This window comes from Ailuropoda melanoleuca, chromosome 2 (assembly GCF_002007445.2).
Source record: "Ailuropoda melanoleuca isolate Jingjing chromosome 2, ASM200744v2, whole genome shotgun sequence".
Classification (NCBI taxonomy): Eukaryota; Metazoa; Chordata; class Mammalia; order Carnivora; family Ursidae; genus Ailuropoda; species Ailuropoda melanoleuca.
Window position 1 is genome coordinate 13284040 of NC_048219.1, and position 19348 is coordinate 13303387.

The 19348-nt window shown below is 35.0% G+C and overlaps 1 protein-coding gene across 6 annotated transcripts in view; it reads left to right on the forward strand.

The window, feature by feature from the left end:
- The window catches only part of ZMYM4 (zinc finger MYM-type containing 4), a 135308-nt gene that overhangs the window by 79727 nt on the left and 36233 nt on the right, over positions 1-19348 (forward strand). For 5 of the 6 annotated variants that reach the window (XM_034649021.1, XM_034649012.1, XM_034649016.1 and 2 more), the window contains 8 exons: positions 549-1073; positions 2750-2811; positions 3164-3334; positions 10161-10245; positions 10485-10740; positions 16296-16470; positions 16592-16804; positions 19178-19328. In XM_034649021.1, the coding sequence (XP_034504912.1) occupies positions 560-1073; positions 2750-2811; positions 3164-3334; positions 10161-10245; positions 10485-10740; positions 16296-16470; positions 16592-16804; positions 19178-19328 (1627 nt within the window). In that variant the 5' untranslated portion in view covers positions 549-559. The remainder of the gene's footprint in view (positions 1-548; positions 1074-2749; positions 2812-3163; positions 3335-10160; positions 10246-10484; positions 10741-16295; positions 16471-16591; positions 16805-19177; positions 19329-19348) is intronic. The other variant, XM_034649024.1, reaches the window with a different exon arrangement.

Sequence of the window (19348 nt, forward strand, 5' to 3'; positions counted from 1 at the left end):
CAGTGAGACTTTAAAATCAGAGACCTGGGTTCTAATCTCACTGCCCCAGAATAATCAGTATAATAATTAAAATTATCAATTTTATATTCCCTTCTGTGTGTCAGTCACTGTGTTAAAAGGCTTTTTATATCTACTATGATTAATCCTCACCACAAATTTAATCTCTAAGGTGAGTATTATACTGTTTGATAGATAAAGAAACCTGAGAGTTTACTTCTCAGGATCACATAGATCTTTAGTGATCACACTATAATTCCAACACAGATATGTCTGAAGTTGGTACTCTTTTTTTTTTTTTCTGTATCACATTGCCTCCTTTCTAACCTCATATAGCTTATCAACTTTTAGGTCCCTGTTTCCTTATCTGTCACATTAGGATAGTCATTTCTGTCACACCTATATCAAAGTGCTAATTGAATACTGTGCTATTATTTTCTATATTTTGTTTGAAAAGAAAAATTATATATTTAGTTAAGTACCAGACAGACCTTTTAAATGTGGTCATCTTTAGCACTATCGTTTGTCTAAACAGTATTTTACTTTTTAAGGTGGTGGTATCATGGATACAGAAATGTCTGAAGATATAGACCACAACTTAACTCCTACCCTTGACAGCATGTCTTATGGAATGCCGAATCAAACAGGATCTGAAAATTCATTGCTGGATGAAGATGATTATTTTTTGAACTCTGGGGATCTTGCAGGAATTCCAGTCGTTGGTAGTGACAATGAGGATGAACAGGATTTTAGTTCAAAGGACAATCTTGTTTCTTCAATTCATACTGATGATAGCTTGGAAGTAGAGAGAAGAGTCACACAACATGAATCAGACAATGAAAATGAAATACAGATTCAAAATAAATTAAAAAAAGACTTTCCTAAACAGTTTGATCAGGTTTCTGTCTTTAAGTCAATACGGAAAGATTTTAGTCTAGTAAGAGAAAACAGCAAAGAGACATTTTCTGGAAAGGAGAAAAATAGAGACCTAACTTATCATGAACGTGAAAAACGGTTGGATAAACCCCATAAAGAGTTGGATTCAAGGTTGAAAAGCAGTTTTTTTGATAAAGCAGGTAATTGTTGGAATAGAGCCATAAAACACAATAAATAACAACGTACTGCGAATAACATAGCTTTTATTACTTGTGATGCTAAGCGAAATATGAACAGTTAAATTCATTGTAAGCTTGTCATTTTTCTTTTATCCTTGTTCTTTGCAGAGTGACTGAATTTCTCCCAGTAACTTTTGGTAATGGTAAAAATGATTGAAAAATAGCCCTAAACCTCATTTCTCCCTCCCCTGGTTGCAATATTTTGATGAGAAGGCAAGATACTCAAGTCACCTGTTCATTTTCTTTGGTTGAACATTGGAACCTGAAGTTGGATTTAACTTCTTTGTGCTGTAAGCACTAATTCAAACTGCTGTCCCACAAAGTAGTCCAAATTAGGGAGGGTTTTTCTATTTGATAACATTCTGTTTTATGTTTTAGAAGTTTCTTGAGGCCCCCTCTTGAGCCTCTTTGCCCAGTGTACCCTATACTGTAGCTCCAGTTCCATTCTTGAATATGTCACATATTTTCTTATTTCTTTGCCTTCCTTTCCCCTTGCTATTCCATTTGTGTGTATGTTCTTTTCTTTGTATATATATCCCTGTAAAAGTACTTTTATCCAACAGTACCTAACTCATAAACTTCTTCTACTCTGTAGTCATCTCTAACCTCTCTACATGAAGAATGAATTGTTTCTTTATCTGTATTTTCATAGCATTTTGTTTATACTTCATTATTTATAGTACTTAGAGTATTATACTTCTGTATTCATTTTGCCTTACTTACCAGCATAGTAGTTTATTAAGGACCAGATTGTATCTTTTTCATCTTTGTATTCTTGGGTCCTAACCTGTGCAGTGAAAATAGTAATATTTTAATGAATGTTTAATAGATGTGAAGGAAAGCAAGATATATAGCAAACCTTACATTTTTTTCTGACAGTGCTGGGAAAATATGGTAGAAAGAACAAATCAGTATTATTAAAAAGAACAGTTAATTTACATTATCTATTATGTAACAGGCTGTACAGGGTATACTATATTTTTAATATATATATTATTCAATATATATTTTTGATATCCCTACAGGGGATAAATTATGAGGGTATTTATCCTCAAGGAACATAATGTCTAGTAGTAGAAGGAGTCAGTCAAGTAGAAGTGTCAGTGACCAGTTGAATACTGCAAGTTTTAATTTATAATTAAAGACAGTGGTAGAAGAATTTGTCATAGGTCCATACAAGAAGATTTCTTTCAAATAATTGAAAGTGTTTTAGGTATTCTTAGAAAAAACCTGATTTTTAACTCAGTGACCAGGAAAGGTTTACAGAGGAGAGGTGGATTTTGAACTGAGCAGGATCTGGAAGGCCATACAGGGATTAAGATAGATAGAGGGGCCTTGGAATGATAGAAGCAGAAATGGGGAAGAACAAACACAAGTAGTTTGTAGAGCATAGTGACTAAAGTAACCGCTTTATTTAGGGTTGCGCAAGGAAAGTGGAAGGTGAGGCTAAAAGTAAGATGGGGCCAGACTTCCGAGTGAAACTATCTTTTGGGTATTTTTTGGGACCCACTTCACTCTAATAAGTGTCTTTATTGGACAAGAGAGGTGATTATCAAATGATAGCTTTTTAGGTCACTCTTTATAAGATTTGTTATTCATATACATGTGTTTGTTTTGTTTTGTTTTTCTTTCAATAGCTAATCAAGTTGAAGAAACATTACATACCCATTTACCACAAACCCCAGAAACAAACTTTAGGGTAAGTTTTCAGTGTGTATGTAGATTGCTGTAACTGTGGCAAGTGTCAAAGTTTTCTTTATGTCATTTTCTAAACTGTAACTATATGTGTTAGGTAGAGCACTGATTTTTTTAAACAATTTGCTTTATTATTTGGTAAGGACATCTTTGAAGGTGTTCTAAGAAGCCTCAGCTCTTAGTTTCTTTATTGTATTTGATATTTAGACATAGATCACATTTACTTTTAGGCATAGGGACTCTAATGAATATCCATGGAGTTCTTCATTTCCAATGAGCTTATCTTTGGGTGTTGAACCTGAAGAGGAATAATTTTTAAATCTGAATATTTATTAATCCTTTATATTGTGTTTTAGGATTCCAGCTATCCATTTGCCAATAAAGAATCCATTGGTTCGGAACTGGGAAATTCCTTTGCATCAAATATTAGAATTAAAGAAGAACCTTTGGATGATGAGTATGACAAAGCAATGGCACCACAGCAGGGACTACTAGACAGAATTAAAGATGAACCTGACAATGCTCAAGTAAACATTTCACCTTTACTTTCCCCCCTTCTTTTTTGTTCCACACATGAATTACTCATTTGAGAGAGGAAGTTCTTGATTAAGAAGTGAAGTAGTTTGTTGACAGTGTGAGAGGAGACTCTTAATGAGGGCTGAGGTAATTTGAACTATCTTCTGAGAATAATGCTAAGGAATCAAGAATTATATGAAACTTTTCCTGAGTAGTAATTTAGACTTTTAATCCACTTTGTTCTTTAATACCACCGTTCTGTGATTTTTACAATTTCAGTGCAGGACTAGGGAAAGTGAGTCTTCAAGGATCTGAGATTGATACAGCAGACATGGTTGAAGGTTTGTGGTTGTTTATGAGTTTATGTTATGATTGAGTTTATATAAGGTAGTAATAAGCCTTTTGCAGTTATTAATGAGGCACACTCTCTACGGATTGAAGGGCTTTGGGGGGGAAAATTAATAGGTTATCTTTGAAGGAGTTAATTGATTGATCAATGGGTAGAAGGTAGAGGGGTTTTGATGGGTGAAATGGGATCAAGTTCTGCAATTTCAAGATTGCTCTGGAGGTTAAAGTTACAGAGATCCTGTAACTGAAGTCCTGAAATCAGTGAAGATCCATGTAGTTAATGATATTATGGTAGTTGGAATGGAAGAGTAAAAGTTCTGTCAGGTGCTGTAATCATTTTGGAGTGTACGAAGGGGACTGAGGGATGAGTACACGAAGTCAGCAATTATTTGAGGATGTCTGTGTTTTACACAGATGGCATGAATTCAGAGGCTGAGAAGTAAAGATAGCATGAATTAGTTATTTCTCTGAAATGACATTTGATCTGGGGAAAGGTTATCTTTCCATATGTTTCTGTTGTTTTGGAGGGCTGAGAATGTGAGACTTCTGTAGAAGAGGTTTTTTCATTCAGATGTCTGTGAGCACGGTTTCTCAGCCTTGGCACTATTTACATTTGGGGCCAGATAATTCTCTGTTGTGAGGGGCTGTGTTGGGCATTGTAGTATGTTTAGCAGCATCCTTGGTCTCTACCTACTTGATACCATTAGCACCTCCACCCCCCCAGTGTCTCCAGACATTGCCATATGTCCTGTGGGAGTGGGGGGCACAATTGTCTGCTGTTGACAGCCACTCTTTTATAGTAAGGAGATGGAAGGATAGATACTTTGTATGAATCAGATTGATACTCACTTAAGCAGGAATTTCTTGGTGCTCAGGGGACGGTAGCTGTATAGGGTAGTGATGGTAAAGCTATAGGAGCTGGTGGTTAGGAGTGTGGTGGCAACAGAAGAAGATGGCAGAGTAGGAATATAAAAATAGTTGATACAAGGTAGATTGAAAGCATGTTAACAGAAGCAGGCAAAATGGAGATCTTAGTTATCTGAAATAGGGATAAAGAAATGTACTGATAACCTAGGAGAAGTTCATGTGGCACTGTATGCTTCAGAAGACTACAAACATATCTGTATACAGGAAAGATTTCCTGTCTCCTTACATGCCCTAATGTGGACATGGGAAATTCATAAGAAATCATAATACTGGCAGGGATCCAAAGGCATCACTTTCTCTCTGAATGTGACCCAGTGGCACTTTCTTTAGGATGAAAAGGCACTTATAGCAAAGACCACATAAATACCTTCAGGGAAGAGGGCATCAGGAAGGATTATTTGTATTACTTTTTTTAAAAAACAGTTAGTGGTTCCAGTGGTTGGGGAATACCAATAGGATGGAATTGTTAGAAACATCTACATTTTTATATGCTATACAGAGTATACTAATGTGTTATAAAATGCCGAATGTGAGGTTTCATGTAATCATTTCATGATTACAGGAAAGAATTTCCTCAAAGGCTCAGCTTCTGATTGATGGGACTCTTCAGAACCAAGCAGGAGTGTGTATAGGTCCTAGACATAAGGTCCAGAGGCATTCTTTACCCTGACACTACAATAAGGCAGTCCCAGCATGTGAGTGGATAAACCTAGGTTTTCTCTGAGAAGTCCTTCCTATTATTACCACATCAATTCTGTAGGATTAGATCTTTTATAATTCTAGAAATCCCTTCAGGGACCTTCTGTTAAACCGTAAATACCTGTTCTTTCTTCTGTTCCCCCTCTTCCTTCCTTTTCCTTTCCCCTCCCCCTTTCCCTCCCCTCTTCCTCATCCTTCTTCATTGTCCTGTTCTTTTAAGGTATTTCTCTAGGATGACCATTGGAAATCTGTATTTTTTGCTGTTCAGTACTGCCTGATGCTTTATCACTCTTACTCATTTCCCGTAGACTGGAAAAGGGAGTTCCAATGTATTATTTTAATAGTCTCTAAAACAGTACTGTTAACCTAACTCTCATAAAATGCTGATAGGTTTATAGGTTGTGGTCAGGCTTTACTTTTGACTATCAATTTCTAGTGGTACCTTTTCTCATGATTTAATAAGATCGTAGCTTTAGCTCATTGCCCCTTTGTCACAACTCCTTTGGATTTTCTCCTTGCTTAACTTGTAGTTTTGTTTTCAGCTCACTTCCTAATTCTCCTTGTTATACAATTCATTTTGGTGTTAATTTCATTACTTTCCATACTTTCTTTACTTTTGAAAGCACCTTAAGTGCTGAGATGTGTGCATATATATTTAAAGACTTCTACCCATTTGTTCTTGATTATTTCTTCATTTATGATTTTCTGGGTTCGCCAATTGTCATCCTCCTGCCTCTGTTATTGGCATAATATCATTTGGTCTTCCGGTTTCATTTGTTTATTCAGATCCCCATTGCATGTTACTTTATTTTCTGTAATATTTTTACAGGTATAGGTGCTTTTATGTGTACTGTGCTGTTTCATCTTTCTTACATAAGATGGTCAGAATAGGTGTTACTAACTCCATTTGTGGATGAGGGAACTGTGGTTCATAAAGGTTAAGTTAGTTGCTCAAGGCCCTGTGGCCAGGAAGGAGCCACTAGGGGGCCATAATCAAGGTCTTATTATTATCAGTCTGACAATCTTTATGTAAATAAAAGTTGTTTCTTTTTTAAAAATGCCTGGAGAAGGTTTTAAAATAGAAACTTTAAAGAACCAGAGACCTCATTTTTTTCATTTCCCCTTTTCTATAGGTTCTAAAAGTTTGAAATTCAGGGAATACCACATTAAAGTCATGATTTTTTTCTTCTTTTTGCTAAATAAAAGAGCTAATTTTAATCTCTTGTTAAAGTAAATGGATTAGGATGGAAAATCAAATCAGTTGTCACAATAATGAGTCATATAGTTTGAGAAAGTAGAATGCAATACTTAAATGTTGGGGCTTTCTTTAGGTATGTCAGATTAACTTGGCTGTAGGTACTGGGTTCTTCTTTTCTATAATACTGTATTGGTGTACTGATACAGGTCTTCCTTTATGGTGAAGGGAATGTAAAGCTATTGATAAAGGATTTTTGTTTTGTTTTGACACCTGCTTTTCTGCTGAAAGTCTTTGAGTCATCAGATTTTCACTTCTCAAGTTATTAATCATTGTTTATAATTAAATGTTTGTAAAGTTAGTCATTATTAGGGGGGTACTGACATAAACATGATTCTGCCTTGAAGGCATTCTGGGGTGTATAAGTAGAATACTTAAGATATGTACTTATTTTACTATGTTACAGAAGTAATATGTACTTGAGGCTTAAGGAAAAATCAGAAGTTTGGAATAATTGTCATAAACAGTGAGAAAAGAAGCTGACTGGAGACCATTAAAGTATGCCAATGAGTATTGATTTGGGGGGAAGTTTTCTGAGATTAATTTTTTTTTTTACTTGAAATTTGCTTTAATTTACTATATAATGTAAGAATGTCAGGATGAGTCAATATGAGGAAATCTTTTAATACATAACTTCAACTAGTCAAGTAAGACTATATGAATAGATATATAGATGCAAAAAGACATCTCATGTAATTTACTATGCATTTCTTATAATAGATACTCTCTTGATCATGGTGAGGAAATATCTACTTCAGATTGGTAACAGTCATTAAATTTAAGAGTAAAATGATGGAAACCTGTTAATAATTACTAATAGAACACAAATTACCGATGTCAGCATTATTATTTAACTCTTGTTGGATTTTTGACCTAGTGCATGTTAAAGAAATTAGAAGAAGTAGTGGAAGAGGGGAGACAAAATTATCATCGTTTGCTAGTAAGGATCTTTATTAGAGAATTAATAGAATTCATGAAAGTTTAGTGAAGTAGTTAATTGAATTTTAGTTATATAAAAGACAACAGTGTTTCTGTAAATCATTGTTTCTCAGATAATATGAAAATATATAATATTCCCTTTGGCAAAGCAACTTTAAAAGTACTCATGTCAGATAAAAGAATTTGATAGAATGGAGAGGCTTTTTAAAAATGTAAGGTATTAGTGATTCTTAAGATAGAGTTTCTATACAATTCTGATGAAAATATCAGTAGGTTCTCGTGTTTTGAAGAAGATTAAATAGGCATGTACACACACAAACATCACACATGTGTTCTAAAAAATATTTGATAGTGGCAGACTCACAATTAGGTTTATTAGGGTAGTGTGATATCATAAAATTAGGCTGATAATGGGGCGCCTGGCCGGCTCAGTTGGTAGAGTGTGCCCTTGATCTTGGGGTCATGAGTTTGAGCCCCATGTTGGGTAGAGTTTACTTAAAAGAAAAAAATTAGGCTGATAACAATACAGAATAGATTGCCACAAGAGACATATTAAAAACAGTTTGGTATGTAAACAGTGAATAGAAGGAATTCAGTAGTTATTCAGAGAAAGGAAAAAAATGCCCTTTAAACATCAAAGTAAATAAATCCCAGGTGGATTAAATTAGGGGTTGGCAAATTAGCAGCACGCCAAATCCAGCCTGCTTTCTGTGTTTCTGTTTTGTGTTTGTTTTTCTGCATACTGTTCTTATAAATAAAGTTTTATTGCATCATTGCCTCATTCATTCATTTACATGTTATTTGTGGGTACTTTTGCTCTACCAGGGCAGAGCTGAGTAGTTGTGGTAGTATGGCCTCTGAAGTTGAAAATATTTAGTTATTTAAAAAAAAAAAAATTTAGTTATCTGGCCCTTTGCATATAAAGTTTGTTGACCTCTGGATTAAAGGACTATATTAAAAACAGTTAAGCCATTTTCTTAGTATTTTATTGTGGAGGTACAACTTTATAAGAAATCAAAGGAGTAACAAAGGTAAAAACTAGATTTTTGGCATAGAAATGAAGCTGCAGTACATAAAAAATTGTAAAAGTAAATATTGAAAAAATGTTGATAACCTGCTACACAAGGTTAATATTGGTACATTATATTGCTTTTTTGTAAGTGGATATTATAAAAAGAATTGCAGATTGAGATTGAGACAACAGTGGGGAAAGACTTAAATGGCTTTTTACACAAATTGCTAGAATAAATCTAATTAGAAGTTGTTTTTTTTTTTTAAACTGTCATTGTGTATCAGGAACATTGACTGTGTCCCTTTTTACCTAATAATTTCACTTTAAGGATCTTTTCTTTAGAACATAATACTAAGTATGAGAGTATGAGTATTCATAGCGATGTTCATCATGGTATTTCTGATTATACGAAATGTTGGGAAACAAGTGGACTGACATTGGGTTATGGTTATATATTCTCAGTGTCATGCAGGACACTGGAGACTGATGCCAAGGAAGAATCAGTAATGCTGATGCTGTCTTTATTTATATAAGTTTTCTTATTTTGTTCATCCTGGATTGTACATTTAAAAAAATATTGCATTAAAATATTGTTTATCTTGATTACTGAGATTTTTGGTATCTTAATTTTGTTCCTGAGGCAAGTTCCTCACACACTTCATCCCAGTCCCATCCCTGTGTAATCTGCTATGTCTATTAAATAATATATCTATCAGTATTTCTGAAATGTGAGTAATGTACCAGATATCTCTTACCACAAAAAAGGGGGGTTATGTTGGAGTTGTCTGAGAATTCCAAGAATAAGAGGTCTGCTGGGCTTTTGCAGGTTTCAGTGTGATAAGCGGTGAATGAAAGTAAAAGTTAAACCTGCCACTTAGAGATTTCATAGTGAAATAATGTAATTATAAAAGCAAATAACAGCACTGAGAACTTGTAGTATAACTTATATGTGGTTATTCATGACGAAAAATATGTTTACATTTACCAAAAAAGTCATTGAAATAAATACACAGTTTTTAAAAATATTCTTAGAATTCTCAGACTCCCTACAATGCATCTGTAGACCTCAGGGATTCTTGGAATCCAGCTTAAAAAACACCAATGTAATAATAGGCAAATGTTCAGTTGACTCAAGTGACAAGAGATCATTTTATTAGAATGATACATTCAGTTTAATTACAACTATGTAGAAAAATAAAGCCTCTGAATAGAGGAGGGGAAAAGGCTGGAAAGAGATATACCAAAAGAATAACAATGATTGTTTTGGTGTGATGAAAATACAAGTAGAATTTTTTCCTTATTTCTACTTGTCTAAATTTTGTGTAATGTGTATTACTTTTATAATAGATAAATAGCAACTTAAAATACTGTAATAGTAAGAATTTTCAAAAATAATTTAAGTATCTGGTAGTACTACAGGCTAATTGGGTACTACTTTCATTTTTTACCTCTTACTTTCTCAGCATCTGCAAACCTGTTATACCCTTATTGAAATTATAGTTCGCTTGCTGTTATTTCTTACTAATGGTAAGGTAGTATGAACATTTTCTCCCCCCTGTGTAGCCAAATGAAAATGTGTTGAATGTCTGGATTTCTTTAGATACATTGTATTTATTTTTTTCTCTAAGAATTTATTTACTTATTTTCTTTTTTAAAGGAGTATAGTCATGGCCAACAGCAAAAAACTCAAGAAGGGGAATTGAAAATTAGTGCCGTCTTTTCAGTCAGTGGCAGTCCTCTTGGTAAGAAACAGAACTGAGTAAATGCATCATGTTTATTTATTCTGACAGTATGATGAGAGGAAGTATCTACTTGTATTAGTAAACTAGGCAGTTCTCTGCCCATTTAGAATGGGTTTAATTATATATTGCGTAATTAGTTTTGGGTTTCAACACTGGTTCTAGAAGAGAAAGGATATATGTACTTAAAATTCATGACAAAAAGTAAAACATTTTTTCTTTAAAAATTTTTTTTTTTTAAGCTCCTCAGTTGACTACTGGCTTTCAGCCTTCACTGGCGTCATCTGGCATGAATAAAATGCTTCCTTCAGTTCCAGCCACAGCTGTCCGAGTTTCCTGTTCTGGTTGTAAAAAAATCCTGCAGAAGGGGCAAACTGCTTATCAGAGGAAAGGGTCTACTCAGCTTTTCTGCTCCACGCTGTGCCTCACTGGATATACAGTTCCACCTGCCCGCCCACCGCCTCCTCCCACCAAGAAAACTTGTTCAAGTTGCTCAAAGTATAGCAGAATTCTAAATTATCTTGTTTGTTTCCTTTTAAAGTACTTTGTTCTTATCTGTGTGTTGTTTAATTTTCTACATTTCCATGTTTATTGGGAATTCCGACAGCATCTTGCTCCTCTCAGTTTTTCCTTTTTTTAAAGATTTATTTATTTGGGGCGGGGGGAAGAGGGAGAGGAAGAGAGAGAATCTCAAGCCGACTTCCCACTGAGCGTGGAGCCTGCTGTTGAGGGGCTTGCTCTCCTGAGCCAAAATCAAGAGTTGGACGCTCAACTGACTGATCCACCTAGGCACCCCTCTCAGTTTTTCTGAATACTAGTTGCTCAGCTTATTTTAACTGCAAATGATGTACCTTTTATTTATTGAGATGTTTTTGAAATAAGCCTTTCCATCCTTGTTGGTTGAGATGCTTTATAAAACAAAAACTATACCATCATGTAATACCACAATATTTTATAGGTAATACTTAAATCCACAAATATTTAAAGTTATGTATCTTGTTATCTAATTGGAATTCATTTAATACTTTTCTTATCTTTAAAAGGACTCCAGTGTATATTTTTAAAAATCTACTCAGTATCTCTGAACTACCTCAGAGGTTCCATTTTAGTGTTTAATATCAAAAGAATATGATCTTAGACTTTGATAAGGTCGTCCTGATATATTTGAAGAATACGATTTCATTTTGGCTGATTTGGTAAGGTGATTGTTAGAAACTGCTTAAATAAGTCAGAGAAAGATGAATAATGCTCTTATTCTGAAACACTTTGGCCTCTCATTAAGCTATTCAAACCATAATTTATTAGTTTAGATATTTGAATTTATAGTTCCTCACAAGGGTCCTTCTCTTTCTGTCTAGAAAGGGGAAGATGCTCCCTCTTCTGGTTTAGTTGGAAAAGACATTTTAGAGACTTGAAAGAAATTTGAATGTGGTTAGAAGTCTTTCTGGAAGTTAGTTATGTGGCTTCCTTTTATGTTTCATGTTTGATTTAGTGAAAATAGGCTTCTTTATTTATACTGTTTGAATTATAAAACATACTTTTAGAAGCATGTACTTAATTTCTATATTCTCATATACTCATCAGATTCTAAGATTAAATCAACTTGAAAATTATACTTTTTATAGGGTTTTTTTTTCTGTTTTGCCGTGAGATAATTTCATATAATAACTTCCTCTTATGCTTCTTTATTTCTACTTGAGTGATTGGCACTTTCTAAAATTACAGTTTTATTTCTTCTTTCGTAATAATAGTCATATATTTTCAGAGATAGATCAATGAATTTTAAAATGGCCGTAGAAAACTCACAGAAGTTTTTAAATGTGCGCCCTCTTTCTGTGTTTTTAAATTCTTGTCCGTACATATTATTATTTTCATCTAAATTTATTATATCTCTTTGGTTTGCCTAGCGTTATCTAGAGATAGTTCATTTTCACCTTCATGTCATATCTTACCCATCTTGATCCTGTGTAGTTCAGTTATTCTTTAAGATTACATTTGTCTTTTGTTATTTTTGGTCTTATCCATAAATCTTCCATGTTTTCAGCCTGTCATTCCTTGACTCTCTAACTGTCCTACCTCTTCATTCATTCACTTATCTATTATCCTTTTTTACCCATTGTTCTATTCCATTTGCCTCTTACTGTTCTCTATCAGGTAGTCCTTACCTGCCTGTCACCTCTGCCTTTTTTTCCCCATTTGCTTTCTGATTTTTCTCCCCTTCTCATTTTATAGGATATCTTTTTTGTTGTTGGTCAGCCCTCAACCCCGATCAGTCTTGATTTTCCTTGCATTCTGTTTTACTTCCTGAACTCTTTCATCTCCTTTTTACCACTTTACCTTTCCTTCCCTTTTTTTCCTCTTCCCTCCCCCTCAACGTGGGCTTGAACTCAGGACCCTGAGATAGAGACCTGAGCTGAGATCAAGAATTGGATGCTTAGGGGCACCTGGGTGGCTCAGTTGGTTAAGTGTCTGCCTTCATCTCAGGTTGTGATCCCAGGGTCTTGGGATCAAGTCCCGCATCCGGCTCCTTGCTCAGCAGCGAGCCTGCTTCTGCCTCTGCTGCCGCTCCTCCTGCTTGTGCGCTCTCTCTCTTTCTCTGACAAATAAATAAATAAATAAATAAAAATCTTTTAAAAAAAATCATCAGTTGCCTAACTGAGCCACCCAGGTGCCCCTGTTTTCCTTTTATTTACACAGCCATTACAGCAGTTTGGGATAGTCTGGTTTATCTGACTATAAAATTGTTCAATTGGATCATACCTTAAATACAAGGAAATTGGTTTCAAAGAAGTTAAAAGATTTCCTCAGTGTCACATAGCTGGTTAATTTTGCTAATCTCCATCCCCAGGCCCCCACGGAGTCCATGTAGTGAAACAGGTTTAATTTGTAAATTAATCCCTTGAAGGATCCCAAGAAGGATTTCAGTTTAATTTGAATGGGTGGAGATAGAAAAGTTTTCCTTCCTGATAGCCACTGCTATTTTTATAGACCAGTAGAAATATAGCAGCAGCACTTAGGTTAAAAGAAACTCATTAGCTATTTGAAGTAACAGTTTTATTTTTTCTTAATCTCTTATTAACCATATCTCTTAGCATCTTGAATTTAATCTAAACTCTGAGTGTATTTTGGCTAATCATCATTTAATTTTCAGGTTTCCTTAGTAATAAGGACCTAACACTGTTTTTAAAAATCTATATCGGGGCGCCTGGGTGGTGCAGTCGTTAAGCGTCTGCCTTCGGCTCAGGGCGTGATCCCAGCATTCTGGGATCAAGCCCACGTCAGGCTCCTCCACTAGGAGCCTGTTTCTTCCTCTCCCACTCCCCCTGCTTGTGTTCCCTCTCTAGCTGGCTGTCTCTGTCAAATAAATAAATAAAATCTTAAAAAAAAAATCTGTTTCAAATCCTCCATAAAAGAGGTAATTTGGGGGGTACCTGGGTGGTGCAGTCGTTGAGCGTCTGCCTTCAGCTCAGGGCGTGATCCCGGCATTCTGGCTCCTCCGCTATGAGCCTGCTTCTTCCTCTCCCACTCCCCCTGCTTGTGTTCCCTCTCTCGCTGGCTGTCTCTATCTCTGTCAAATAAATAAATAAATAAAATCTTTAAAAAAAAAAAGTAATTTGGAGGATAATTTTTTTAATGCTGTTAGATCAGATTACTTGATATAATGATACTCAAGTAACGATTTCAGGATTGTCTATCATTTCTGAATTTTTACTATTTGGAATCATATAATCTACAATAAGATGTAATGTAGTTGGATGCTAGGCATACTGAGGGGAGTGACAAATATACCTACATTTATTCTTCCTTGCCTTGATCCATGCTGCTCTCCAACTCTTATCTCCTTAACCTTCTAGAAAGCTCTTGTTTAAGATACAGCTAAAATGTCACCTTTTGGGTAGCCTTTCATGTCACATATTGTCTGAAATAATTGTTTCTTCATTTCTGTTTCTATTGTACGTTATGGTTTTTCATAATTATTTCACTTTTATATTTTAAGGATGCTTCTGTTACGGGATTTTATATGTCATTTGTCTTTTTGTCCCAATATACTGTGAGCTCCTTGAGTGCGTGCTTGTAGCATATTGTGACACAGGGTGTAGATAGTGCCTGGCTCAATATAAGTGCTCAATAAATACCTCTATAAATGAAATACATTAAAACCTAGGGGCGCCTGGGTGGCTCAGTCGGTAAGCGCCTGCCTTCGGCTCAGGTTGTGATCCGAGGGTCCTGGAATCGAGCTTCATGTCGGGATCCCTGCTCAGTGGGGAGCCTGCTTCTCCCTCTCCCTCTGCCCCCCCATGTTCTTTCTCTCTCTCTATCAAATAAATAAAATGTTAAAAAAAAACTCTAATTAAAAAATAACTGTGAAGGCAAAAGCAAATGTAGAAAGTAGAAGAACCTAGAGCACTCTGTACTAGAGTGTAGACGATGAGGTGTGGAGTTATGTATTAACAGCATATGAGCTGTTCCTTGTGATGATTCCCATTACGTTTACTATTATCTTTTATTGAAGCAGAGATACTTAGAATCTTTTCTAAAACTTACTTTATTAGTATAATCTGTTTAAGATGCAAGAATGAGTTATAATGGTTTATATACTATTATGTGGGTGTAGTATACTCATGGGAGAGAGACATCATTTAGAAAATTTCCATCAAGGAGTTTTTTTCCCATTGACTTTTTTTTTTAAGAGAGAGAGTAAGTGTGAGCATGAGCCAGGGAGTGGCAGAGGGAGAGGGGGAGTGAGAATCTCAAGCAGGCTCCATGCTCAGCCCAGGGCTCAACTCAGGGCTCGATCTCCTGACCCTGAGATTATTACCTGAGCTGAAATCAAGAGTTGGTCGCTTAACTGACCGAGCCACGCAGGAGCCCCTTCCGTTGGCTTTTAAAATCGTTTATACTTAAACTATTTAATAAAATGCTATGTGGGAACACTGGTTTGGGGGCAGGATAAAGTGTGGAGTGGTAGGGGGCCTTAGAAGTGTTTTATTTTTTAAAGATTTTATTTATTTATTTCACAAAGAAAGAGCAAGAGAGAGAGCACAAGCAGGGGGAGCAGCCGAGGGAGAGGGAGAAGCAGGCTCTCCACCGAGCAGGGAGACTGATGTGGGACTCGATCCCAGGACCCTGGGACCATGACCGAAGCCGAAGGCAGATACTTAATGACTGAGCCACCCAGGTGCCCCTTGAAGTGTTTTAATCTTCATTCCCTTTGCTACTAAGCTTATAAATTAAATTATTTAAAAAATAGAAGTACTTAATTTTATATAACCATGCTTGAATATACACTGTGTAGCTTGAAATGTATTTATTTATTTATTTATTAGAGATTTTACTTTTAAGTAATTTCTACACCCAACATGGGGCTCGCTCTCAGAACCCCAAGATCAACAGTCACATGCTCCACCAAGTGAACCAGCCAGATGTCCCTGTTTTTTTACGTTTAAAAGGTGGTGTTTTTAAAATTTTTCAAGTGTTATATTATTTTTAAAGAATATTTTGAAAATATAAAAGAACCTAAAGAAGAAAATTAACATCTCTTATAATTCTACCTACTAGAAATAATGAATAAAAACTGATGTATACCTTTTAGTTTTGAAGCACAGTATACTAATCCTTGCAACAGTTCTATGAAGTAAGCCATTTCTTAGTTCTGTTTATAGAACATAACTTAAGGACCAGAGCAATTTATCAGTTTACCCAGGAAATCCCAGGAGATATCAGTGCCTTTTCCATACATGCATATAATTCCCTCTGATTTATTTATTTATTTATTTATTTATTTATTTATTTATTTATTTATTTTAAAGGTTTGAGAGAGAGAGAGAGCGAGAGAGAGCGTGAGCGGGAAGGAGAGGGAGAAGCAGGCTCTCTGCTGAGCAGGGAGCCGGATGCGGGGCTCGATCCCAGGACCCTGGGACCATGACCTGAGCCAAAGGCAGACACTTAACCTACTGAGCCACCCAGATGCCCCTGTTTTATTTATTTTAACTGACAAAAAGGAAAAATACAAATGATACCTTGGCTTATTTTATTTTTGTTATCATTTTTAGAGATATTTTAAATCCAAAGGATGTGATCAGTGCCCAGTTTGAAAATAGCACCACTAGTAAAGATTTTTGCAGTCAGTCATGTCTGTCAACATACGAACTGAAAAGGAAACCTGTTGTCACCATAAATACGAATAGCATTTCAACCAAATGCAGCATGTGTCAGAAGAATGCTGTTGTAAGTCATACTACTTTTGGGCAGGGAGTGGGGGGGTCCAGGAAGATCTAATGTTTGTGATTAAAGAACAGCTTTTAATGGTCTCTTGCTTGTTGTTGGTGTGTTGTTTTTTAATTCCTAGATTCGACATGAAGTTAATTACCAGAATGTGGTGCATAAACTTTGCAGTGATGCCTGCTTCTCGAAGTTTCGCTCTGCCAACAACCTCACCATGAACTGTTGTGAGAACTGTGGGGGCTACTGTTACAGTGGCTCTGGGCAGTGCCACATGCTTCAGATAGAGGGCCAGTCTAAGAAGTTTTGTAGCTCAGCGTGTGTCACAGCATATAAGCAGGTACATGACTGTATTTAACCCCAATATCTTTGTTCCTTTTAGGAGGATCTGTTTGTTGTGGTAGAACTTACTTATGACCATGTTGTCACAAAAAATACTAAGATGTTGTTATTAGCTTAATTAATATTTTTACATATAAATAGTACTTGTCAAATGAATGTGTATTGAAAAACACAGAGTTTTATAAATAGCATATTTTTCTCTTCGTGCCTTTGAAATACATGCTTTTAGGGCATGGCATTTGTATTTCAAATATGATTCATGTTTTTGAACAGTATTTTGAAAATGCATGAAGCAGAAAATAGTGCATCTTCCAGAGATAACCAGTCTCAGCTTTTTGGTGAATAGCTTTCTTTGAAATATATTTTTGGTTTGCATATAAGTATATACTTTCTTATTTGACAAGGTAAGGTCCAAGTTACATACATATTTTGCCATCAAATCCATATAGTTGAAATTGCAATTCAGAAAATAAAAATCTTACGAGTAATTATTTTAAAAAGTTTCTCCTTTTCTTCATGAAATAGGAAAAAATAAATGTAGGTTATATTTTATTTTGTGAATTGATGAGGCTTATAGAAGATGAATTGGATGAATGCTGTATGACAAACGTCTGTTAGGCAGTTTCATTTTTACTATATTTGTGTTTTGTTAGTAAATTTTGATCACAAATTAGATTTTAAAATTCATAAATCCAAAGGAATGGTAAGATCCTTTTATATTTTTAATTTTACAGTGCCTTCCTGTTTCAGTGCATTAGCTGATCATTCTTTTCCTTAGAATAGTAAATTTTTATACAGTCTAACTAGATTCATGAATGTAATGTCATTTGAGAAATTTCTTTTAAATTATTTTTAATACTTGCAGTGATTTTGGAATTTTCAGTGTTATACAGTGTTTCCATTTATTTATTGTTATTATGAAGCGCATTAAAGGGGCTTAGCTTTACTATTTATTCCTTCCTCTAGAAACACCTTGGTTTTGCTTTCACAGGGGGTGAAAAGCCAGTATCTTCATGAGCTTATCCTTGTCCAAAAGACTATTTTCTTGATATTGTTTCAAGTACTAAAAGTTACTTGGATTCAGTCCATTGAAAGATGGTTCATATTCCACAAGAGAAGGAGAAATAGGTTGAATCATCTTAATTTTAAAGTAGTCATTTTAAATTTAGCCAATATCTATTAAATTTCTCACATAATATGTACTGTGGTCTAGAGAAAGAACGTGAATTTAAAAGTAAGCAGATCTCGGTTTGATTCCTTGATTCTCTGTTCAAATAGAATTTTATCATGGGGAAAGCAGTTAAACTCCTTGGGTCCCTTTTCTTATCTGTGAATGGATATTATACTGCTACTGTTACTGAGATGTTGTTAGGATTATGTGAAGTAAAAATGAGAAAACACCTAGTATAGAACCTGGCGTATTGAAGATGGTCATATCTGCTGCTTTCTTTCCTTCCTCATATATAATTCATCAAACAAACATTAGATGTGATTCCTGCTTTGAGGGGCTGTCTCTTAGGGGAGGTAGACCTATAACTGAGTAGAGATGGTATGATGGAAGTATTATGGTGCAGCACGGCACAGAGGAAACATGATAGTTCTACTTGATAGGACAAGATGAAACTATCAGCAAAAACTTCAGAGAGATAATGGATACTGGTTATACTTCATAAGTTATCCTGAATGTGTGATATGTTAGTAGTATTTAGCATTAATTGCTGCTGAATCCCTAATTTAGTGGGAACTTAAGATAACAGACTCATTGATTGCTTATATTTAGACACTTGTGATATCCACTTTGCTCCCACTTTATTGCTTACTTGCTTATTGCTTTGTGTGCTTTGTTGTTACTACTGGTAGAATATTTGATAGTGAATTTTCTAATAAGTTTTTTCTCTTGAGTTCACATTTTATTGCCATAAATAGCACCTTTTGTGGGGCGGGGTCTTCTGATTTTTAGCATAGTGTAAGAGCATGAATTCCCTATTGTGTAATTTTTTTAAATTCCATTTTTAAAACTATAGTTACAATCAATTAATAGATCCCCAAGTTAATTTTCTAGTTGTGGTCAGCATTATTTTTTAATGAAATAAAATAGAATGGAGCATATAAACATGCATCACATGTTAGCATGATTTATATTGTTTTGTGAAACTTTTTTGTGTACATATATGTATAATACACAAACAGAACTTCAGAAGTATGTACTGGATTAATTTGTAAAATTTATTTCTTACTGAGGATTGTAATCATAAAAGTTTGAAAGCCACTAATTTAAAATATTTCAACAGTGTTAAGTATAAACATTTCAAAGAATTATGCTTTTACTTATAATTTGGTAAAAATGAATGTTATTTTATTCTCTTAATAGAAATCAGCCAAAATTACACCATGTGCGCTTTGCAAATCATTGAGATCCTCAGCAGAAATGATTGAAAATACCAATAGCTTGGGAAAGACAGAGCTTTTCTGTTCTGTTAATTGCTTATCTGCTTACAGAGTTAAAATGGTTACTTCTGCAGGTAATACTGGTTTCATAAAC